Genomic DNA, 26,928 nt, shown 5'->3' with positions numbered 1-26,928 from the left:
TAATAATAGATTTTTTTTATACATTTTAATAATGAAAGTCCATATGGGAAAAAAATTAATTGTGGTTTTAATTTAACAAAAATAAAAATCAACCCCTAGTACACAAAAGATACACAAATTTATAGGCCCTATACGCGGAAACTGAATATGACTTGCACTAACTGAGTCTGGATGAAAGTTCTGGAGGTCGTTGCTGCAGAGCGTAGCGAGCGCGCAGCGCGTTCTCGTCCAGATGCCCGCGTGCACGTATGCGTACCCGCGACAGCAGTGTGTCCCGGTGGGCTTCTCCTCCGTCTCCAGCAGGTTTAACGGGGACAGACGAGCTGGTACGTGAAGGAGAACTGGTCGCCAAGCCTCTTTGTTTTATACTTATGAAGATATCGATCGATATTGATCGATAGGCCGGGTGATTGAAGCCGCTGGTTCAGTGCAACGCGACCATGGCATCAGATAGTAAGTATCGCGTTGCTTTAAATGATTTTAGAAGGCTTTGAATTCATTCCTGATCGAATATCGTTATACACACTATCAGTATGTTTATTAAAGCTCCTTGGTTGATTTTGCTGCATGGCTCAGCGATGAATTTTGCCAGCATCATAATAATCATTCAAATCCTCATCTCAGAGGGGTCATCTTCTCTACTGTAACGTTATATGACATTATAACAACTGACATTTCATCCAGACGATTATAAACACGCCTGGAGAATTTCAAGCGATGTTTTTTTTTTATATAATCCATGTTTTGGCTACTGCTAGTGTTGCATTTTATTTCATCACCTGCTGATTGTTATTGCCTTTGAAAATAGCTATAAAAATGTTTATGGTTGGATTTTTTTTTTTAAATCATTCTAGTATTAAAGCACACGTTATAATGGCTTAACGTATATGATTATGATTGTGTTTCTTCTAATACCTTTTTGTAAATGGATTTTTTAAATAAATCACTGTCCCCCAAACTGATGTCATTACCATGACAGCAGTTTAGAAAACAATTAAAAAAAATTTCCAAAAAAAAAAAAAAAATAGATGGTTCACTTAAACTTTGAAGAAATATACAATAAATAAAGTATAGGTTATACATATGTTTAGATGTAGATTTATAAGGTGTCTACATTGAACCTGTTAGTATTTTGGAATTTGAATTCAGAAATGAATTTAAAAATGAAATGAATGTAATTTTATTCTTGCAAGTTTAAAGGTAATAGCTAATTAACACAATCCTAATAACGCACAAAGAAATACACATCAATACACTTACACTAAAATCAGCTTTAAGGTTGTTCAAGGCCCTTATCTTTAATACAGAAGATGTCATAAATATTTTAGCATAAAGCATAGTTTGAAGAAGCCTCATTTTTTGAGATAGATATATCTGAGTCAGATATCTCCAGCTAACTGAAGAATCGCATATCAGTGTCAGAGACAGATTGTGCAACTGTGTTAATCATAGAAATAAACCTTCAGAAAACATGTTTGTTTATGCCCCTGCTGCAAGTCCTTCATTTTCTAAATCAACTTTGTTTGATTTCCAAAGGGAAATGTAGAACCAAATACTAAAAATAGTTCAATTAATAAATCATTAAAGAGAGCTATAATGAAATGTACTTGTTTATTTTGCAGAGAGATCTCGGCTACACATAGGGAATATTTCACAAGGGTATTTTCTCCAAACTGAAATTTTAATATATCAGTATAATTTTTTATTTTATTTTATTTTTTTTATAATAGCTTCTGGTTAAACAAGGGCACTCAATAAAACATCAAAAAAAATAAAAAAATAAAAATAAAAGGCAGGCTACAGAACTGTCACTGGGTCGGTACCCTTTCAAAAGTTATTAATGTGCAGTGTACACTTTAGTTAGCCTAATATGTAACTTTAAGTAGTAATATGTAACATTTAGGGGTTAAAAAAAAGTGCAAAGATGTACCTCCTAGGGTGCCTGTACCTCTTAACTGGGGTATTGCTCTAGTATCATCTTTACCCTTTTTCAGAAAGAGAAGAGCCAATTAATTATAATGAAAGAGCATTTTAACCTGAACTTTTTTTAGTATAAAGGTATTGTTCAAAAAATGTCAGATCAGGGCAAGTTGTAATGTTTTGTATATTTTTGTGTTTTGTAATTTTTTACAAATTATACATTTCTGTTTCTGTTGGTCAAAATAGGAGTTTTATCATTTTTCCACTTTTTGTTGGTTTAAAACGTTTTAATTTGGTTGGAAACCATTAGCTTATAATGCATTTGAAATTCAGATGTGTTTAAGAGGATTACTTTTTTACTTTCAATAATTTTTTTTTTTTTTTTTTAAATACAAGAATACTTTTTGTGCGCAAAGAAAACAGAAATGACTTTATTCAGTAATTTCTTCTACGCACATTTACGACAGTACCATGTATGCATGTGATGCTGCTGAGGCAGGAGCCGGCATTCTGACATAAAAAAAACCTGGATGCGCTGCACCTTGTTTGCAAGCAGAGGAATGCATTATTCATTCATTCACTGACACGGAAGAGAAGGAATTGTTGAATAAAGTCGTTATTTTTGCTTTTGCGCACAAAAGGTATTCTCATAGCTTCATAAAATTAAGGTTGAACCACTGATATTTTCATATTCATATTTTATTTTTCATATTTTAACAATGTATTTACTACCTTTCTGGGTCTTGAACATGTCAGTTACATTGCTGTCTATGCAGGGTTAGAAAGCTCTCAGATTTCATCAAAAATATCATAATTTGTGTGATGAACAGAGATCTTACAGGTTTGGAGCGACATGAGGGTGAGTAATTAATGACAGAATTTTCATTTTTGGGTGAAATATCTCAAATTGAGACTGTAAAAGCATGAACTAGAGATTTGGTCTCCCATATTCCATAATGGTGGAGTTCACTTATAATAAATTGGTTCTCTTATTGATTTCTGCTCTATAGTTGGAGGCCTGATAAATATTTTATTTTAATAATATATTTACCCTACTATTACTATAGGCCTATTGTTTTATAACCAGGATGAGATTGTAACTCTTTGCCTGAAATATGCAAATGATCTAATTATTTTTTATTTTGCATTAGTTCACATTTGTCTCTAATTGCACGAGTGAACTCTAGATAGCTCAGATGAAAAATGACCTATAACCTAATTAGTCTAATGGTTGAAGACTGGATCCAGAGAGACCAGAATCCCGCCACATTCCATGCTGTTCTTGGACTAATAATATTCTCAGACATGAACAAGACAGTTTCTGGGAAATGGCACCTTTATTTGGTCAGTCATGAAAATTCAGAATCACAAGCCTCTGTTATCAGCTTTTGATTTGTTCTGCAGAGAGTGTGCTGGTGTGTTTGAGGTTCATTTATTTATAGAGTGATTCATTAACCTGTTTCTCGGTTCCCACCTCTGCCTTTATTAGAGTGCGACAGTGAGAGACAGGCTGATTATATGATCTCAGGTGGTGTGTGTTTTAAAGGAGGAGACAGAAAAACATTCATCTTTACATGTAAAACCCTTCCTATCTTTATAAACACGTTTCTAGATGCTTCAGTATTAATTATACAACACAAATCCAGGATACAAAGTGTCTCAGTGTCCTACTTTTTGACCCATCTGTGATTTAGGCTCTGGAAGTTTTTAAAGGAATTGTGTTTGTACGTTATATATTTGTGAGTGAGCTTAAGGGTACTATTTTTACATTAATTGGTTTACAGATATGATTTTCCAGCAGGTGCATTGTTCTGGATGAAACAAATATTTGTGTCCTAAGTGTCCTAAGCTTTTTTCATTAAAAAATCAGCAATTCCATTACCATTCAGAAGTTTGGGGGATCTGTAAATTTTGTAATGTTTTTGAAAGAAGAGAATTACGCTCACCAAGGCTACATTTATTTGATACAGTGAAAACTTGTGAAATATTATTACAATATAAAACTGTTTTCTACTTTAATTTATTTTAAAATGAAGTTTATTCCTGTGATGGCAAAGCTGAATTTTCATCATTTCATCATTACTCCAGCTCTCAGTGTCACCCGATTCTTCAGAAATCATTCTAATATACTGATTTGGTGATTTGGAATAAACACTTCTTCTTGTTTTGACAGTCCAAATGCTTAATGCTTAATGAATATTTTTATGGATTTTTTTTTTTAAAGTTCAGAATAACAGCATTTATATAAAATACAAATCTTTTTTACATTGTAAATATCTTTTTTTTTACACCTTTGATTAATTTAATGTGTGCTTGATGAATAAAAAAAAATATTTCCAGCATAAACAACATTTTGTGGGCTTTATGTTTTTAAAAAGGAAAACAATTAGCCAACTGTGTAATATAACAAGTTAATTCAGGGTTTAAAATGTCACCATCAAGGCTTGGCCTGTGAACTGGTGTTCTGAAGCATGTTTTTCTGTCTGTGCAGCTTTGTTTACTCAGGGTGACCCACTTCTGTCCAGGAATTTAGATTTTGTGGATAAGAAATAAAAGAGTGTGCCTTGGAGTGTTTAGAGTCTAGTGGATTTTGAGAAGCTTTCAGTTTTCAGCTGTCAGGAAGGGTGTTCGAGTCTGACAGGAAGCTTACTGCAACAATGGAGAGAGACGACATCCTGTACCAATTAATTAATGGCAAGCCCTTAATGTTGGCTTTCATACTTTGTGGCATTAAAAAGAATCACTTTACAAAAGCATATAATTTAAAGTTTGACTTTAAATTTTTTCTTCTTCCATATCTAATCAGCAATTAAATATGGAATGTGTATGCTCGTGTTATATTGTCTAAATTTTAAAGCAATGAAATGAAAACATATATAAATAAAAACAACAAACATAAAATATAGCTATTTTTATATATGATTTGTTGTTCCTCAGTCTATGCAGTTAGGCTATGTTGCAGTTCAAATAAATGACCAGTAGATGGAGATGTTTTACCATTTTCAGGCATGGCAAGAAATGTATGGCATTTAAAAAACAATGTTTTATTATCCCTTAGAGTTTATCTTTTTCCAACTCCCTATATTTCTTTTTATGTCTTGTTTGGCAACACAAGCAATATTCGATTCACTTTTCACTCATTCTCACAGTTGTCACTGTGACAGTACCTTGAGGTACAAAAGCTAAAAGGTACATCTTTGTACCATTTACCCCTAAATGGTACATATTAGTACCTTAGAAATACATGAAGTGTGTATATTAGTAACTTTTTAAAAGTGTACCGTATCAGTGACGGTTTTGTACCTTCTAACAGTGTTGAGTGTATATGAGTTAGACATTTAGCTTGTTTTGGATAATAGTTAGTAATTAATAATGGTATAATGATGTTAGATAATATTTAGAGCTTATATGAACTAAAATGAAAATCCATGGCAACATGAAATCATGTGTGTTTATGTGAACAAAGCCATGCACAAATCACTCCTCACAGAATGCTTGAGTTGTTTCCAAGGAAACCATCTTGCTCATGCAGTACAGAGGTCCATGTGGGGGTGTGTGAATGTGTGTTTCTATGCTTACAAGGTCAGTGTGTTCTTGCTTGCGCATGTAGACGAGTGCAGAGAGCATGGCCAAGTGTTTGGATATGAAATCCCCAGCCCTATGCAGCAGTGCATTTAATCTCACTTGAAATTTAAATTCTGTCAACATTTTACTCACCCTAATGTTATTTCCAAAGCTGTAAAACTGACTTTCCCATGAAAAAAAAAAAAAAAAAAAAAAAACACATGAAAGAATATGTTTGGCAGAATGTTCATGCTGGTCTTTTCTATGCAAAGGAAGTGAGTGGAGGTTTACTCTTTTCTCATTCTTGTTTTTATAACCATATTTATCTTTGCTTCTGTTTTTCACACTTGTTTGTGTGAGTGCTAGTTGTGTTCATCTCAGTGACAACTATGACTGTGCAATTGGCTTGTGTGTGTGGGTGCAGATTAGACGGTTCAGCATAATAGTGTTCAGCTTCAGCCTTTCATTCAACACACACATGTAAACACACACTTAGAAGTGCCTGCCCTCTCAGACTCAGTAAAATATTCACTCTTATGCAACTTAATGGTCCATTTTACACTTGAAGTGTTCACTTCAAAGCACCTTTGATGAATACGTGTTGAATATGAGGCCATGGTTTCTCTCTGTCTGCTGCAGGGCTGTTTTCCACAAGGCTGAGATCAGTCTTATAGTAGTCAACAAATTCCCCTTTAATGAAAATATATTGCAACTGTGAGCAATATGAATTAATGAACTTATATAAACTGGCATCTGCAAATACATTTAGTTATGATTTCTGTTCTGTTGTATCACATGTTTTTGGCAGTTCTGTAATAAATAGCATTCAACTAGCATCAGATCACTTTTACAACACTTTTTAAGTAGGAAATCTAGTTTAGGAAGACATCTGTTCTTAGATGTCTTTGTGTATAATGTATGTTATTTTAAAATCCATTATATAATGCATCATAGCAGCAAATGAATTTGAGAGAAAACATGGTCAGTGGCACAAACATTTCAATAATATGCATTCATTAGGGCAGTCTTACATATATATATATATGTAATCATGATCATGTTACACTTATGACTGGAGTAATGTCTGCTGAAAATTCAGCAATAATACATTTTTAAATAAAATAAAATAGAAAATTTCTAAAGGATCATGTTACTGATGACTGGAGTAATGTCTGCTGACAATTCAGCAATAACATATATTTTTAAATAAATAAAAAGTAGAAAATTATAATTATATTACATCACATTACTATTTTTACTTTTTTTTTTTTTTGTTAGAGCCTTTTGTAAATGTTCCTGACAATATGGGCTAAATAAAATGTATGTGCAAAGACATCATTAGCTTCACAGTTTATTCTAGGAATTGTGAAATCACAAGATGTTCTGGGTCATTTATAAAAAGATGTGTAAAAATGTTAAAGGGTAAAGCTTCTCTATAATATTTTATGGCGTCTGCATTCACCTGTGTGTGGGTTGGGTTAACATAAGGTTGTGAGGACCTAATGTCCCCACAAGCACTGTAAACCCTGCCATCAACATGGTGTAGACCAACCAAATGTATCCAAAAAGGAAATTTCATTATTTACTCACCCCCATATTGTTCCAACATCTGTATGACTTTCTGTCTTCTGTAGAATGTAAAAAGAAGATATTATGAAGATTATGTTGATAACCAAACATTGTTTTTTCCCATTGACTTCCACTTTATTTTTTGTCCATACAATGGAAGTTAATAGGAACCAAAACTATTTGGTTATCAACATTCTTTATAATATTTTCTTTTATGTTCAACAGAAGAAAGTCATGTAGGTTTGGAACGACACATGGTTAGTAAATAATTACAAAATTTTACAAAATTTTAATGTTTGGATAGACCATCCCTTTAAAAGATGGAAAATATAATTAATACAGTATAAAAATTTAACTTCTATACTTCAATGCTTCTGATCAATGTGTATCTGTGTGTTTGTTCCCTCACCAGTCACTCCCGAGGCGGTGGGCTTCCTGTCAGCTGTGGGCATCTTTGTCGTTTTGCTGGCCATACTCTTTCTCTTTATCAATAAGAAGCTTTGTTTCGCTCGTGTCGGAGGTCTGCCGTGCCTTGAGCAGTACAGCCGGCGCAAACGAAGAGACCGCGCTGGGATTCACCAGGGACTCGGTGAGTTGATTGTTCATGTTTTGCTGACTTTTTTGCTCTTTTTTTGCAAAAGGTGAATTTCATTACTAAAATACTTTCTCCTATATCCAAGGTGAATATAATAGTAGTCTGTTTGAAAACCATTGGTAGACAGGGGGATTTACTGGGATCCAATTATCTGTATGTTATATGCAATGAACCACACACAGCTCTGTGTGCTCTGTGGGTTGTCCCTATCTCTATTCATTCCTGGAAAACACACATACACACACATTCACCTATGAGTAAACCCTGCACTTTTTGGTTACACACACACACACACACACACACACACACACACACACACACACACACACACACATTACACAGTCAGTATATCAGCTGGGTGTACTGCTGTGGTATTTCAAAGCAGCTCCTTTAGTAAACATTCACTCTGTCTGTCCTATGAGATGTCCTGAGTCTAGTTAAACGCCATGCTTCAGGTGCTGCTGTACTGGTTTGGCTGAAGGTTTGCTCTGTGTAGATAGTTTCTGAGGTGCAGGGGCTCTAAATGGAGTAACTGATTGTTTTTTGAGGAAGCCATGCTGGTAAGTGTTTGTTCTAGGGATGCAGTTATTGGCTGATATTTGAGATTTTTTTAAAGTTACTGGAATTGGACATTTAATCGTGCATGCTAGTTTTTCATATCTTTACATTTAGATTACCTCTACCATCATCTAACGCTCACTAAAAGTTTATCTTTAGAAACACAGATCATTTAATAACATTGTTAAATCCAATCTTTGACAAATTTCAAAATGGCTATCTATTTTCATACTGTGTATTACAATGTTGTGATGACTAAATTCACTTGTAGCATTTATAACTGATTGACTTGTTTTATTTTTTTTAAGCAAATAATCTATTTAGACAAAATAGTAAAGATTTTTAATATTACCCGGTTATCAGTTGAGCCCGTTTCAGCCACTGAATAAAAAAAAGGTGATTGTGGATCCATACTTCCATACAGGACCTTTTATCTCACAATTCTGACCTTTTTTTTCACAGTTCAGACTTTTTTAGAATTGCATGATACAAACTTGTTATTTACACTTTTAGATATAACTTGCAATTCTGAGAAAATTTTTTCCCCCTCAGACTCGGACTTTACAACTCGCAATTGCCAGTTTATATCTCATATTTCTGTGAAAAAAAAAATCAGAATTGCGAGTTTTTATCTTGCAATTCTAACTTTATTTCTCACAATTTTGAGTATATATCCCACAATTCTGAGAAAAAAAAGTGAGAATTGCGAGTTTATATCTCGCAATTATGACTTTATTTCTCACAATTTTGAGAAAAAAAGTCAGAATTATGAGATGTAAACTCGCAACTGTGAGAAAAAAGGTCAGAATTATGAAATAAATAGTCACAATTATCTTTTTTATTTTTTGGTTGTGTTGCGAAAAAAGGCTTCCATAGACATTGTCAAATAAAAAAATAGAATAAAAAAAAAAAGTGGTTTCGGACAAAATTTTAATACCATTTAAAACAGTTTAAACTGTATTATTTAGAACAGTTTTCATTGGATAACTGAAGGCAGTTATGCTTGATGTCTGTCTGCCATACAAATTGTGGTTGTTAGTTGCACAATAGAAGTAAATATATGTCCTGTATAAACTCTGTTGATTTTGTTTTTAAAACAGTAACAGCATGAGGGAATTCACTGGGTTTTCTGTGCATCTGAAAATAGACCTTCTTTTGAGCTTTTTTCAAAAGTGTTGAGAAAAACATTTTGAAATCTGAAGGAATGGCGGACGTTCCTCAGGCAGGCCTCTCTTCATGGTTCGCTCAGATTTCAGATGCTTTCTCCAATGGCTTCCGCCACCTTGGCCAAAACGGAGCTGTTGACTCTGAGGTCTCGGTGAAAGATGAGAGTTCAGAGGTGGAGCAGAACTTGAGGGTTGTTCATGGATCTGGAGTGGATCAGGGCAGCAGGTTTGATTATGCCTCCTCTGCCGAACGTCTGACTCCCATCAGTGAAGAGACAGACGAGCTGGAGAGCAGAAGGAGTCTGCTGGCATCACGCTGCTCTGATGCTGGTAAGATGTGGGTTAGAAGTTGGCTTGGTTCATCTTCTTGGTCTGTTTTTGTTGAGACTGCTGTTCGTTTGTGTAGTTTAAACATCACTGGTGGTTCTGTTCTTGTAAACTGGTTAAATGTTTCCAGTGTCAGATGATTATTCCATTTTAGCTGTACAAAAACAGACTGTTATGCTGCTTACTATTGCAACCTGGTATTTGTTATCTTTTTATTATTATCAGTTATCATAATAATCATATGGCTTCTAGCACAAATAGCTTTACCATTTTCTGCACTCTATTATTCTTATTATTATTTGTCTATACTAGCGGCTGATGAATTGGAAGTCTCGTACATTCGGTTTAGCTTTAGCTTTCAGATATCTTTTTTGTTGATTATTCATATAAAATTTTCATTGCTGTAAAAGTTTCTGAGAAATTCTGCTTGGAAAGACACTAAACACAGACACACAGTCACTCATATGCAGGGTTTAAGACAGCCTCGTGTGTGTGTGTGTGTGTGTGTGTGTGTGTGTGTTTCATCTTTCTGGATATTTAATATATTCGGTAAACTGAGAACGCCCTCTCAAAACAAACAGGAGAGTCATTAAATTTACACATGAATACACTGTACACACACATACACATATCAAATACACATGCCATGTTCACTCCCACACACACAATTACACACACACACACACACACACACAAACATACAAAAATTCAATAATACATAGTCTAGTCAATAAACACCACCTATGATACTCTTAATATGCTTGTTTAAGAAATATTTCACCCAAAAACGAAAATTCTGTCATGAAAATTCTGACTCATTGACACTGACCCTTAGCTTGTTTATGAGTTTTTCTCTTTTGTGGAACATGAAAAAAAAAGATATTTTAAAGAATTTTGGCAACCAAACAGTTGTTGGTCCACATTGACTTCCATAGTATGAAAAATATTACTATGGAAGTCAATTGAACAGCAAATATTCTTCAGAATATCTTTTGTGGTAAGCGGAATAATGAAATTCATACAGGTCAGGAACAGCTTAAGGGGGAGTAAATGATGAAATTTTCATTTTTGGGTGAGCTATCTCTTTAAGATCTTGGACATTCTAATATATATATATATATATATATATATATATATATATATATATAATATATATATATATATATTGACAGTAGCAGGTCAAAGTTTGGAAACATTTCTTTTTAATGTTTTTGAAAGAAGTCTCTATGCTCATTAAGGCTGCATTTATTTGATCAAAAATACAGAAAAAAAACAGTAATATGTATTATTAAACTTAAAATTAATAGTTTTCTCTTTGAATATTATTAAAAAAAAACTCTATCACATGATCATTTAAAAAATTTTCAGCATCATTACTCCAGCCTTCAGTGTCACATGTAACATCCAGTCTATCACATGATCATTTAGAATCATTCTAATATTCTGATTTATTATGAGTGTGGAAACAGTTCTACTGTCTAATATATTTGATGAATAAAAGGTTAAAAAGAACTGCTGCATTATTCAAAAAAAAAAAAAAATTCTAATAATATATATTTTAATAATATATTTCTTTACTATCATTTTTATCAATTTTTAACACATCCTTGCTGAATACAAAGTATTGATTTATTTTAAAAAAAGAAAGAAAAAAAAATTACTGACCCCAAATTACACCAGTAGTGAATTGTTATTACAAAATATTTATATTTTAAAAACAATAACTTCTTCTTTTTTTTTTTTTTTTTTTATTCAGTTATCATCAAAGGTATCCTAAAAAGTATCACATGTTCTGAAAAAATATTAAGCAGCAGAACTGTTTCCAACTTTTGATAATGATCATCATAATTAGAAGATTTCTAAAGGATCATGTGATAATGATCCTAAAAATTCAGCTTTGCATCACAGAAATAAATGATCATTTAAGTATAATAATTTTAAAACAGTTATTTTAATTGTAATATATATCACAATATTACATTTTTTTTCTGTATTTTTGATCAAATAAATGCAGCTTGATGAGCAGAAGAATCACTTCTTTAAAATAGTAATGTTCCAAACTTTTGAACTGTACTGGATATATTAATATAATATATATATATATATATTACTATATATAATTATAACTAACTAACTAAAAAGTTAGCCAGTAAATGTTTGGAAATCATTTCATTTTTCTATAAGAGGCTGGATAGAATACAGATATTTATATAGGTCGGAGCTAGAAAGACTCTGAAATTCACATTAATTCACTAACTAACTAACTAACTAACTAAATAACTAAATAAATATAGGCATGTCTGTCACCTAGTAAATTAATAGTTCATATTGTTTTGTTGTTGTTGTTGTTGTTTTTTTTACTCTTTTCAATTTAAAAAAAAAAGGTTTAAAAAGAAAACTTTTAAAAAATATTAGCATTCTGAAGAAATATTAAATGCTTTCTAATCTTTTGAACATATTATCATTGCAATTCCTAAATATACTGTCCATTGTTAATTCATATTAATTCATAATACATTACGTTTTCATTCAAATAGTTAAAATATTTATGTATTTAGGAATGTAATGAAATTAATTTTTTCTGTGCAGAATCAGAGAGGTAAAATTGGTTTAATATATGTTTTATACAAAATGTCCATGAGTTGGAATCTACAAGGACATTTGTTTTAAAGAGTTCTTTGCTGCAGTTATTTATGAGCTGTTCTGTTTGGAATGGCACAGCTGCTATGATTGTTCTTCTTTCAGATTCAATGCGTAGGTATCATTTATGTCATATGGAATGCTCTCGGTGCGTACATTGAGGAAAGCACTTCAGTGTGAGGGATTGGTAACTATGGCAACCTCCTATGCTGCTCCTTACATAGCCACTTGGCCTAATTTGATGTGTGTGTGTGAGAGAGAGAGAGAGAGAGAGAGAGTAAATTATGTGGTGAAATGCAGTGCAATGAATGGAAGTACAACTATAATGGTTAAGAGAGAAAAAGGAGACACAAAGACACTAATTGGCCACTCTCTTATGATTAGGTGCATATGGTAGGCATGCCTTTCTACACACACTCTACATTACCAGTAAAAATACCAACATGTCTGAGTCACCTACCAACAGCATTGTCTTTCTCTCTCACTTTATGGAATATTGGGGTAAAAAAAACAAGTTATTGTGGTCAGATTGCCCTGCATCAGTACGAAGTGAATGTTTTTCTGTTTTTTGGTCTTTTATTTTAATGGTGCTTGCTAAGGTGGTTATCACTATTAATACTGCATATACATTTGAGACCAGTAAAAAAAAAAAAAAAAAAATAGAAAGAATTTAGGCCTTTTATTCAGCAGGGATGCATTAAATTGATCAAAAGTGACAGTAAAAAAAAAACTTTTATAATGTTAGAAAATATTTAGATTTGAAATAAATATCCTGTTCTTTTGAATCTTTCTTTTAATCCTGAAAAAAGTATAATTAATTATATTATTGTAAACTGCACTTATTATGCCCCTTTTTTCAAGATATAAGTCTCAGGTGTCCCCAGAATGTGTCTGTGAAATTTCAGCTTAAAATACCCCACAGATAATTTATTATATCATTTTGAAAATGGCTATTTTGAGTGGAAGCAGAAACACACTGTTTTCATGCATGTATCTTTAAATGCAAATGAGCTGCTGCTCCCCGCCCCCTTTTCCAGAATAGGGCTGTGCCTTTACAGCTCCTACCTCAGATACTCTGCTAAAAAAACATCTGCTTGGTTTTGATTATCATGTCTATCATGCTGAAATCATGCGTTTTAAAGCCATATAAGTTTAAACTTCTGATATAAGGTTTTCTGAACACACACATCCGAAGCACACGCACAAAAAGCGTCTGTCACTCATTCGGCTTGTGAGTTCTTACTAAACTAAGTTCTCTTTCATGTCTTATTGCGCATGAACTTTCAAATACACACGTTTATGTGAAAAACACACAAAAGTTACAAAAACGTCGGTTATGTCTGTGAATGTAAACATCTGGGAAAGAAATATTTTTTTATTTATTATATATATGTGTACATGACAGCAGTGTAACTTACAGTACCTACTGCTGTCTAAATTGTTAATATGACCCCAAAAATTAAATAAAAGCAGAAAATCACTCACTGCTGTGGAATGAATATTGTCTATAGCTTCAATAAGAAGACATTTCTTACTTGAATGCTGCTAGCATGGCAAAAATTTCCATAGACTTGCATTGACCAAGGAACTGGAGCCATTTCTAGGGGATTAGAATGTTTTAAGGAAGGACTGTTTTGACTTAAGCTAGTTAACGACAAGTTGTGCATCCACTAGCATGGTAATGGTAATGGCCGAGTAATTACCCCCAGCAACCACATAGCAATGCCTTGGAATTATGGCTGGTAGGCCTGTATTGGTCCATATTCATTCATTTTCTCTGCATTTATCTTTATCCAAATTTTTTGTAACTTTTTTGTTTGTCTCTTTTTTTGTCCATCTGTGTGTGTAGTGAATACTTATGGCGATGATGGAGAGAATTCCAGCTCATCAGACAGCGATGATGAGTTAGCAAAGCAGTTTAAGATCTCAGTTTCCCGCTCACAAAGCTTCCGTTTAGGTGTTACGGAGCTCAACACCCAGAATGCACCAGGGCAACATCACAAATTTAAACGGCTGCCATCTGACCAGGAAGAAGGAAGCACAGAGCCATCTGACTGTGAAGGTACGCACCCACATTCTCCTATTCACTCAGACATTTGTATATAAATATGCACAGCATAGCTATGCTTTCCTGATATACATGACAGCCACATATATGTCAACCACACTGAATATTTCACTACGCTTTGAGCCGGCTCTTTGATGATAAATAGAGCACAGAGCCATGTTTTAGAAAGGACAGTAAAATGCATTTAAGAAATTCATTTCATTTATTAAGGTCATTCAGTTATTTCAAAAGCATTTCTACTTGAGGATATGTGTGTTTGTTTTCAGTGTGTGAGTGTGGGTGATTGTGAATAAAAAATTGCCTTTTATTCTGTCATCAGAATAACAGAAAAAAATTATGTAAGCCATTAAAAAATGACATTGGCAGGCTTTTTTAACATAAAAAATTTAAATTATATAACATTTTTTGTCAATAAACAATGAATTAATTAACTTTATGGTAAACCATTGTTGACATTATCTAAAACTATTAAAAACCTTGAAATAAATCTGTAATAAAACAACATATATTAGATGGAAAACTTCAAAAACAAAAATGTGTAAGTTAGCTCTGCAATCTAACTGAACCAAGTTGAAGTACTAAAATGTCTAAAACTAAGACTAAAAAAAAAAAAATGAATTAAAGTGACAAAAACATAACTAAATTCAAATTAAAATGTATTTATTTAAATTTAAATTTAAATAAAAACTGAAAATTAAGAATATTAATAAGTAATATAATACAAATATAAATAATACTAAAATAACAATGTGGTAAGCCAAAAAAATAAAAAATAAAGTTTGATGGAAAGATACTGTGCTGGGCTAGTGGTTTGTGGAATACATTGTTCTCCATTTACAAGTCCTTTTCTTTATTTTTTTATAGAAATGAAATTTAACAAATGAGATGTCTTTAATATTACTCCTCTAATTCTCCTCTTAGAGAGCAATAACATTACACTGAGAACAAATTGAGACGTTTGCTTAGATTGATACTGTTTTGAGAGTTTTAAGATCCAAAATAATAATGTTAAATAAAAATGCTTATTAAATATTTGAACACTGACTTTACTGCTTCAGGATAAAGGCTAAAAAAAAGCTAACCTATGTTTCAGAAGATGCACTACAAATCCAAACACCTTTTATAAATATTTATAAATGTGCTGCCAGTCACGTCACTGTTAATTCCCCTAATGCTCAGTCAACATCCCTCATCTGTGCATTGCAATTAGACATCTCTCAACTAAAACAGCTTCCACTTGGTTGCTTTTGTCCTCTGAATTCTTGCTGTATGGAGCTGTATTTCTCAGAATGTTCATCACAGCATCAGTTGCCATGGAAAAGCGTCTTTCCGGTCGCCATGGTAACGGAGTAACTGGCCCTGTCTACAGTTAATTGGTCGCTGCTGCTGAGTAGAACAGTTTGTACTCTAAACGAGATTTCATTCAGTGAAATTCACAGTCACGAGTCACAAGTCACGTAGGACAAGCACTTAAAGCCATAAATTACTATCGTTATAATCTGCTTCGGAGAGCCTGATTGGTCAAATAATTCTGTCCTGCAATTATGATATCTGTTAGAGTGTCAATAAAAGTTCATTTGCTAAACGTTTAGGGAAAGTGTGTCCGTGTGACACAGCTGTTAATTGTGTCTTTATTTCTCTATTAAAAAATCTACTAGACTAGTCTATTTATTTGAATCAACCAGTGGAATTAAAATATACAAATGAACTCTCTTTAGTATCTCAGTTGTTTCTCCTATAACACAATTCCTCAAACTGTGCTCAGTTTTGTCAAGAAGTCTACAAATAAATCTCATTCAGTTTGAACTCAAATATTAAAAAATAAATTATCTTAGAAAAGAATTATCTATAATAGTTTTATAGCTCTTTACTCTTTAAAAAGAAATGAAATATATTAACATAATGTTTTTATGCAATAAGGTTTCCGATATGTTAGGGCTGCACGATAATGTTTAAACTGATAATCACGATTATTTTCATTAAAATTATAATCACGATTATTATTAACGATTATTCTATCCTGCTGAAAAAAAGCAGCTAAAAAAAACTACTGTGGTCAAGCTGGTTTTAGCTGGTTGTTCCAGCTGGTCTCCCAGTCTGACCAGCTAAGGAAGTGGTCAAAACCCCTCTAAAACCAGCCATCTGACCAGCAAAGACTGGGCTGGATGACCAACTAAAATCAGTCAACCAGCCTAGGCTGGTTTTAGCGGGATTTTTTTATTCAGCAGGGAAATGCAATAACATTTCATGTGTCCTTTAACCAACCTCCACTGACTATACACTAACTTCATTTAACCAACTATGATAATACAAACTCATGGTTTTGGTTAGTGTTTTGTCATCTGTATTCACATTACATTTTCTAAGTGACAGTTTGTACGCAAATTGGAAAAAGCCACTCAGATCGCACAGTTAATTTTGTTTAAAGATCGTTAATACACACTAAAAACTAACATTGCCATGCCATTTTCAACAAGAAACCTGGTAAAAACTTTAGAAACTCTTAATATAAATTCCAACAATTCCGATTTATGTACATTTTCCCCATTGTATTGTCACAGGTAGGAAAAGCGCATGTATTCCTCAAACACAATAGATCCATTACTGAAACTCAGTGAAAGTTTGATCATGGCACATTTGGTAACACAAACAGTACAAATGGCTTGTGAAAAAACACACATTGTCTATATATGACACTTTCGTGTAAGCAGAATATCGCTGTGGAGAGATCGCTAAACTCGTATGTTTTCATATCATCATCAGTGCTTGTTCCGCCATCAGTGAGCGTGCACAGGGTTGCCAGATTGCACAAATTAAATAAAACACCGGACAGAAAGTGTATCCTTAAAGGAGAAAAGCTCTGTTTTGGGGCTTAAAGCTCTTCACATGTGGCAACCACAAGCATTAACGCTAGTGAAGGGGGGTTCTATGATATTAGACTGCGTAGCCTATGAATTTAAAACCTGAAGCAAACATATTTTTATTTAAAGATCAACAGTCTGTCATTAGTCTTTAGTCTGCCACAAAAACAACAACATTAAAATCATAAACTCAAATGTCATTGTGAAAAGAAAAAAAACAATGACTGTTGTAAGTAACAGTGCGTAAATCAGACTTTTCTGTTTAGCCTAAGGCTAATACGAAAATAACAAAATAATTGTGTAGTGAAGTATTTTTTTGTACACAGTGCCGCGAACAATCAATCACTCCTTTACGCGTGCATCACTGTCCTCCTCGCAGCTGCAGCAACTTGCGCTCTCTTCATCGTTTTTGCTTTTAGCAGTGTGTTGGGGTACCGGTACACTAGCCATGCCAACGGAATGAATGAAAATTTGCTTATCAATGCATATCTAAATTCGCGCCTAGCCGCCTACGATATTTTTTTAGAACTTAGAAAAAAGATGCTGCAGCCAATGAGCAGCCGGCAGGGGCTGGTTGCAGGACGACTCAACCTCCGCAGACAGTTTTTAATGTTTATCAGACAATAACTACTCAAGATTTTGCTATAGTATAATTTTCGGGACAATTAGGGCCAGATTTGGGATTCGGGACAACAGTTTAGATTTCGGGACTGTCCCGAATTTTTCCGGACGTCTGGTCACCCTATTCCATATTGTTTTGAAACAACACCAGGTCTCTCCTATGCGGAAATATTTTTAATTTTGATAAGTTTTGAGCAAAAACGTATTTGTTAGAACTAATAAACATTATTAAAAGGTTTTTTTTTTTTTTTTTTTTTTTTTTTACTTTAACATCTTTGAAAATAACTAATAAAATCAATATATATTATCAATATTTTTTTCCAGACAAATGCAATTGAAACCTTAACATTTTATTTATGGATTTAACATTAATTGATGGTCTAAAGCAAAAGAACTGTAAAACCTTATTATAAAGTGTTACCATTTTTATTTTTTTGGAGAAACATCTGAGACAAAGCAATTTTCTGAGCAACACATTAGTTCAGACATATGAAGTAATTCGGTCTCATTCTTTCCATGTAGAAGCTGAGAGAAACAGTGTGCAGAGTTTTGAGGATCCCCTCTCGTCCAGGCGACGTGTGAGGTCTGAGCCGAGAGACCCGTTATCACAGAGTCCTCTCCCTGAGGGCCGGACCCTCACAGACCCCCTCTCTCTGATGGCGGAGCAGATCTCTGCGGGCTCCCAGGACACAGGGGACGGTCTAGAGGCTCTACCCAGGGACGAGAGCAGTCGCCTGAGCAGTGTGGCGGCAAAAAACACAAAAAAGTATTCCAGCAGACAATCATGGATATTACAACAACAATGATACCACGGATAATATCTCCACATGGAGCTCTGAGGTGTGTGAGCTTGAGTTCAACAGAGCCAGATCTTATCTTATCACTTCTACATAGACTACCTTTTAAAGATTGTGGTCAGTAAGATTTTTCTTTTTTTAATAATAATACTTTTATTCAGCAATACTTTTATTCTATTTCAAATCAATTCTGTTTGAACTTTTGAACTATTCATCAAGTAATTCTGAAACATATGTCATATTTTCAAAATTGATAAATGTTTTTCAGCAACAAATCAGCATATTATAATGAATTCTAAAGGATCATGTGATTAGAGTAATGGCTGCTGCATTTTAAAATATATTAAAACAGAAAAGATGTTTTAAATTGTAATAATATTTAACAGTATTAAGGGTTTTAGTGTATTTTTGATCATGCAAATGCAGCCTTGGTAAATATAAATGGCTTGTATTCAAAACCTATAACAAGAATGTTTATGAATTTAATAAGATGATAGATAGATAGATAGATAGATAGATAGATAGATTTTTTTAATTATTTTCTATTTTAATTTATTAAAATCGTTTTAAATTTTTACTGTTGTGTATTATTACTGTTATGTGTTACACCATGTTTTAACTTTTCTGTTCATAATTAGATGATCTAAATCTCTCTCCACCTCTCCACAAGTGTTATGAGAACTAAATTCTAATGAATATTCAAGAGTCGTCTGGGCTCTATGGCACTCATAGCTGTTGCTAATGGAAACACCTTGTGATTATGTATTAGTTTTTCGCAGTAAAATCTTCCTCTTCCATTTGGAGAGGTGTGCGACGTTGTGTGTGAAAGTGTGTTAGATCTGTATGTTTACATATGCATTGAGTATGTTTGTGTTTACGTAAGCAAATAAGCTTTTTCTCTCTCTAACAGCTTGAACAATCTCCATCCCACACTTTGAGTGCTTCCCCTCATGGACATATCTCAAAATGTGGTGATCTCATAATTGCCCTCGACTACCGGGCTGAAACCCACAGGCTCCTGGTCACGGTGATAATGGCCCAAGGTATTCCAGACAAGGCACGGAGTGGCATGGACTCCTGGCAGGTGCATGTGGTGCTGTTACCTGGTAAACGACAGCGGCACAAGACGGCCGTACAGAAAGGGTCCATGCCTAGGTTTGAGGAGACATTCCGGTTCTCACATCTAGAGCCGGGGGATCTGGGTTCCTCTGCGCTGCGGTTCCGCCTGTATGCGCTGGGGAAGATGAACAGGGAGAGGATGATGGGAGAGGCCATGTACAAGCTGAGCAGGCTGAAACATTCAGGACGCTTCCAGATCACACTGGTCCTGGAGCCACGTAGTAATCTTAAGGTGTGTGTGTGTACTTGCTTTGATAGTATTCATATATATATTGATATATATATATATATATATATATACATACAGGTCCTTCTCAAAAAATTAGCATATTGTGAAAAAGTTCAATATTTTCCATAATGTAATGATAAAAATTAAACTTTCATATATTTTAGATTCATTGCACACCAACGTGAAATATTTCAGGTCTTTTATTGTTTTAATACTGATGATTTTGGCATACAGCTCATGAAAACCCAAAATTCCTATCTCAAAAAATTAGCATATCATGAAAAGGTTCTCTAAACGAGCTATTAACCTAATCATCTGAATCAACTAATTAACTCTAAACACCTGCAAAAGATTCCTGAGGCTTTTAAAAACTCCCAGCCTGGTTCATTACTCAGAACCGCAATCATGGGTAAGACTGCTGACCTGACTGCTGTCCAGAAGGCCATCATTGACACCCACAAGCGAGAGGGTAAGACACAGAAATAAATTTTTGAACGAATAGGCTGTTCCCAGAGTGCTGTATCAAGGCACCTCAGTGGGAAGTCTGTGGGAAGGAAAAAGTGTGGCAAAAAACGCTGCACAACGAGAAGAGGTGACCGGACCCTGAGGAAGATTGTGTAGAAGGACCGATTCCAGACCTTGGGGGACCTGTGGAAGCAGTGGACTGAGTCTGGAGTAGAAACATCCAGAGCCACCGTGCACAGGCGTGTGCTTTTGAACAGAAGAAACAGCGGCAGAAAGCGCCTGACCTGGGCTACAGAGAAGCAGCACTGGACTGTTGCTCAGTGGTCCAAAGTACTTTTTTCGGATGAAAGCAAAATTCTGCATGTCATTCGGAAATCAAGGTGCCAGAGTCTGGAGGAAGACTGGGGAGAAGGAAATGCCAAAATGCCTGAAGTCCAGTGTCAAGTACCCACAGTCAGTGATGGTCTGGGGTGCCATGTCAGCTGCTGGTGTTGGTCCACTGTGTTTTATCAAGGGCAGGGTCAATGCAGCTAGCTATCAGGAGATTTTTGGAGCACTTCATGCTTCCATCTGCTGAAAAGCTTTATGGAGATGAAGATTTCGTGTTTTCAGCACGACCTGGCACCTGCTCACAGTGCCAAAACCACTGGTAAAATGGTTTACTGACCATGGTATTACTGTGCTCAATTGTCCTGCCAACTCTCCTGACCTGAACCCCATAGAGAATCTGTGGGATATTGTGAAGAGAAAGTTGAGAGACGCAAGACCCAACACTCTGGATGAGCTTAAGGCCGCTATCGAAGCATCCTGGGCCTCCATAACACCTCAGCAGTGCCACAGGCTGATTGCCTCCATGCCACGCCGCATTGAAGCAGTCATTTCTGCAAAAGGATTCCCGACCAAGTATTGAGTGCATAACTGAACATAATTATTTGAAGGTTGACTTTTTTTTGTATTAAAAACACTTTTCTTTTATTGGTCGGATGAAATATGCTAATTTTTTGAGATAGGAATTTTGGGTTTTCATGAGCTGTTTGCCAAAAATCATCAGTATTAAAACAATAAAAGACCTGAAATATTTCAGTTGGTGTGCAATGAATCTAAAATATATGAAAGTTTAATTTTTATCATTACATTATGTTTTTGTTATTTAAGTTTATCCTCTCTTCCTTCTCTGCTAATGTCTCCACTGCTAAAAATATATATATATTGATATATTGGTTTTTGACTCAACAGTAAGGATTTTTAAACTATCACAGTTGGGCCAGTAGTTATTATTATTTTTATATTTTTTTCATTACAATAAATAAATAAATCTTTAAAAAATGTATAAAAATATTTAATTTTTAACAATGTTTTTGCATATGTGCCAGAAATATTATTTGTATTTATATTGAATTATAATCACAGGTTTGTAAAGTTGTACATATATGACCCTGGACCACAAACCCAGTCATAAGGGTTAATTTTTTGAAATTGAGATTTGTACGTAATCTGAAAGCTGAACAATTGCTTTCCATTGATGTATGGTTTGTTATGATAGGACAATATTTGACAGAGATACAACTATTTGAAAATCTGGAATCTGAGGGAAAAAAAAAATCTAAATATGCAGAAAATTGCCTTTAAATCTGTCCAAATGAAGTTCTTAGCAATGCATATTACTAATAAAAAATGAAGCTTTGATATGTTTAAGGTAGGAAATTTACAAAATATCTTCATGGAACATGATCTTTACTTAATATCCTAATGATTTAAAACATAAAAAAAAAAACCCATAAAATTTACCCATACAAATTACTACAAACAAATCCTACAAACATAACGTGCTACTTAGGACTAGTTTTGTGATTCAGGGTCACATATGTACAAGAGATTACATTTTTAAAAGGTACGTTGAAAATAAATTGGTGTAGGATTTACTCAATTTGTAAAACATTTTTTTTTTTACAATTACAAAAATTTTAATGCCAAACTAGTTTTCACAAATAATCACAGAGAAATGCCAACTAGCATGATGAAATAGTTCAGTGTCCATATGTTGAAAAGCTATGTAAACAAACACCAACTAATTAGGTTGGCATCTCCCTCTCTGCAGACAGTAGACTCCCAGGTGTCTTTCAGCGCTCAGAGTGACAGTGCTTCCTCCAGTCATTCTGTGTCTCACGGTGGAAACCCAGAACTACTGCTGGGTTTATCATATAACGCCACCACAGGACGACTGTCTGTAGAGATCATTAAAGGCAGCCACTTCCGTAACTTCGCTCTCAACAGACCTCCAGGTAAACACACCATCCCACTCACAATAACAGAGGCTCAGAAACACATTCACAGGCATCATTAGACCATCAGGAGTGACTCTTGAGCAAATAACCTTTGTTAAAGCCGTCTGATATTGATTCAGAGTAAATGTGCTGCAATAAATCCTTTCTACACGAACAAGCTGCTAGAACACACATTTGTACAAGCACATTTTGAATGTGTCATCCTCACACATTATGTTGTGGGTCAAACATCAGGCTTTTAGAGTTCATGCTGTTCGTATGACTATTAATCTGTCACAGTCACTCAATGATGCTTCTCAGTGAATGGAGTTACAGGGCATTTAATCGATCGCAGAGCCACAGATCTTTTTCTCACACCTCTCTCATCAAATCAATGAGTCACTGCTGAAGAAAACCATGCATACATACACAAACATATACTGTGATATAATGCTGTGTCACAGATTTGTGCTCACTCAAAAAAAAAAAAAAAAAAAATATTGGTTACTGTACTTATCTACTCTACAATAAGGGTCATCCAAAAATGAACATTTGCTGAAAATTTACTTACCCTCAGGCCATCCAAGATATATATGAGATTGTTCCTTCATCAAAACAGATTTGGAGAAATTTAGCACAAAACAACTCTTGCTCACAAATGGATCCTCTGCAGTGAATGGGTGCCGTCACAATAAGAGTCCAAAATAGCTGATAAAAACATTACAGTAATCCACACAATTCCACTTCAAGCCATTGCTTCTGGTTAAAATATAATTGTTCTGTCCATTATATTGCTTTCTTCAGTGAAAAAGTGTTTTGTCTGAATCAGGAGAGAAATATGCACAGATAAAGCATCATTTACATGTAAAAACAGTTCTAAACAGATATTTTGGTGGAGAGGAGAGGTATCGTTTGATGTGAGAGGACAATAGGACATGGACTTTTTCACTGTAGGAAGCATTATTATGTATTATTGACTCTCATTTTAGCCAGAAGCGACAGTTTAAAGTTAAAACACCATAATAGATTTTTATTGATAGATAAGATAGATAGATCTTACAAACACACAGCTTTTCACAAGATATTCATTGATGTACTGGAGTTATGTGGATTATTGTGATGTTTTTATCAGCTGTTTGAGCTCTCATTCTGGCGGCACCCATTCGCTGCAGAGGATCCATTGATAAGCAAGTGATGTAATGCTAAATTTCTCCAAATCTGTTCAGATGAGAAAAACTCATCTACATCTGATCCTATGCTGATTTGGTGCTCATGAAACATTTCTTATTGTTATCAATGTTGAAAACAGTTGTGCTGCTTAATTTAAAACAAATTCACAGATTAGTATTATACAATAACAAAAAGATTTGATCACCGGGAGAAGATAGAATAAATCATAAAAGGTTTATGTTCAAGATAAATATGTTGAGGTGTGATTTTGTGATGTGTTTCTCTTTCAGATACATTTGGTAAGCTCGCTCTGTTAAACTCCATGGGACAGGAGATATCCCGCTGTAAGACGTCCATCCGTCGCAGTCAGCCGAATCCTGTCTTCAAGGAGACATTTGTCTTCCAGGTCGCACTGTTCCAACTCTCAGATGTCACATTAATGGTCTCCATTTACAATCGGCGGAACATGAAGCGCAAGGAGATGATTGGCTGGGTGGCTCTGGGCCAGAACAGCAGCGGTGAGGAGGAACTTCTTCACTGGCAGGACATGAAGGAGAGCGGAAACCAGCAAGTCTGCCGCTGGCACACACTACTAGAAGCTTAAGAGGAGAGAGAGATAGAAGTCTAATCACTCAAACCTACTGCGTTCAGCTGGATTTTCCTTTGGGAAGGTGGAGAAAGCCAAGACCAAAAATACCCACAAAAACTGGAATGAACAAGCACTTTTAATAGTATCAAACAAAGATAAGGCATGTAAATTTTGGAAGCACATCCAAACACAAAGAAACACCCACACACCACTTTCCTTCTCCCTGAGAGTACTTGATACAGCCTCTTATCTGGTAACCAGGAAATTACTTCATGGCGTAATATACAGACTACTCTCTTCAACTCCAGCAGCAACCAATCAAAACGCATTATAGCTCGAGCCACGGTGATTGTCGCCTAGCGATTTCATGAATGGGGGATTGATTTGAAATGATTAAATGCCTTTCTTCAGTTCATTTTAAGCTTGAACACCAGAACCAGTTTTGGTGGGACCAACTGTTTAATGAGCAGAAAACTGTTAGTTGAACACGTGCACTTTTATTCATGCTCTCCTACTGATGACACTAAAGCTGTTTCTTTTTATCACATTTTACTTTTTTCTTTTTACATTTTACATCAAAATATGTAATATACATATTTTGATGTAAAATGTAAAGTTACAAAACTGTAATATAAAGTCACGGACAGTGTTATGATAAAAGTTGCTGGTAAAAGGAGTACACAAATTATCCCTATTCATATCAGAATAAGAGATATCCACAAATGACTTTAAGGCGTAGTTCACCCAAAAATAAAATATCTATTAGTATTTACTCACCCTCATAATGTTCCATTATGAATGCTTTTCATTCAACCATGAAACTCTTCTTATTAATTTCACTGAATGAGGACTGGTGCTGGTCAGGATTTAAAGGAGACCTATTATGTCCCTTATTACAATAAGTAATATAAGTCTCAGGACACTGCAGAATTTGCCTGTTAAGTTTTAACTCAAAATACCCCACAATATCATTTTGAAAATGCCTATTTGATTGGAAGCAGAATCACATTGTTTTCGTGTATGTCTCTTTAAATGCAAATGAGCTGCCACCTTTTCCAGAATAGGGCTGTGCCTTTACAGCTCGTTCCTCAAGATACTCTGCTAAAAAAACATCTGCTTGGTTTTGATTATCTTGTCTACCAAGCTGAAATCATGTGTTGTAAACCATATCAGTTTGAACTTCTGATATACGGGTTTACTGAGTGCACACATCTGCAGCACACGCACAGAAAGTGTCTGTCACACGGCATGTGAGTACTAAACCAAGTTATCTTTCATGTCTTATTGCGCTTAAACTGTAAAATAAACACAAGTTTATGTGAAAAACAGGAGTTACAAAAACAGTCAGTTATGTCTGTGAAGGTAAACAGCTGGGAAAGAAATCGCATGTTTATATTAGATCTGTGTGTCAGAACAGTTAGCATGCTTTGCTCGAACTTTCGCCATGTGTTAGAATTGGCACACCATTGTCACTTGCGAAAACACATAGGCGGCGCTGAGAGTGGAAACGTGCAGATTAAGGGGCGGTAATTGTATAATAAGGTCCCCTTTCTATGTCAAAGGGGGAGCAAAATCTAACACGCTTGTTTTTTCACAAGCTTGCCCAGAAAACAAGAAAAAAGAACAACACAGTAAAAATGTTTGGAAAGCCTTAGGTAGGTGCACCGGGGACCCGATTTTCATGATATGTCACCTTTAAAAAGACTAATGTTATCCATTGAAAATTTTGACATTCATATTTGATCTACCATGCATGAATCCTTCCACTCGATTTAGTTCAGTGATACAGTTCACAAAAATGGTGTGAATGTTTCATTTGAAGAGATCTGTTTCTCAAATTCATGTGAATCAGTTACTCAAAGAGCTGATCATAAATGCCTAGCAGACCACTGGAGATTATTATTGAATACATTTCGGCCTGTCCCTCTCACAGAGCTATTGTATGGCTTGAGATGGCTTCGAGTATAGTGCCCAAGTCATATGCACTATTTTTATGGTGCTTGTGAATCCATTTTGAAGCTTGGAAGCTCCAGTCCCCATTCATTGTAATTACTTGGAAAGAGACCAATTCTACTTAGCAAAAATTGTCTGTACTCAGAGCACAGACACTTACGCATGGCCAAGAAAATCTTCAGACAATCTTAACACTGTCCTTATGACATAAAAACCCAAACTCTTTTGTAATGCATGCCTGTAATGCCTGATCTGGTCAAACCTGTATGGATTTTTATTTATAGCCAGTGATATTGGAGATTAGCATGGAAATCTCTGGAACATTACAGATGCGTGGACCACAGTGTTTTAAGAATCAATAGTGCCTGTTTTGCATGCATTCAAATACAACATGGTTTTTGGAAATAAATGCATATATTTTTGTCTATCATTAAAGACATCTGTAATACACTA

At 34.7% G+C, this 26,928-nt stretch overlaps 1 protein-coding gene across 1 annotated transcript; it reads left to right on the top strand.

Annotated features, from left to right (window-relative positions):
* Positions 1–179: 179 nt before the first annotated feature.
* Positions 180–26,928, top strand: LOC109047665 (synaptotagmin XVI). Its single transcript, XM_042737375.1, is given in 8 exon segments — positions 180–453; positions 7,466–7,642; positions 14,189–14,401; positions 18,412–18,634; positions 18,636–18,729; positions 19,597–20,037; positions 22,598–22,781; positions 24,224–26,928. Coding segments are annotated over 8 exon segments (1,659 nt in total). The 5' UTR covers positions 180–440; the 3' UTR covers positions 24,538–26,928.

This window comes from Cyprinus carpio, chromosome B13 (assembly GCF_018340385.1).
Source record: "Cyprinus carpio isolate SPL01 chromosome B13, ASM1834038v1, whole genome shotgun sequence".
In the NCBI taxonomy this organism is placed as follows: domain Eukaryota; kingdom Metazoa; phylum Chordata; class Actinopteri; order Cypriniformes; family Cyprinidae; genus Cyprinus; species Cyprinus carpio.
This window is presented reverse-complemented; position numbering and strand designations above follow the sequence as displayed.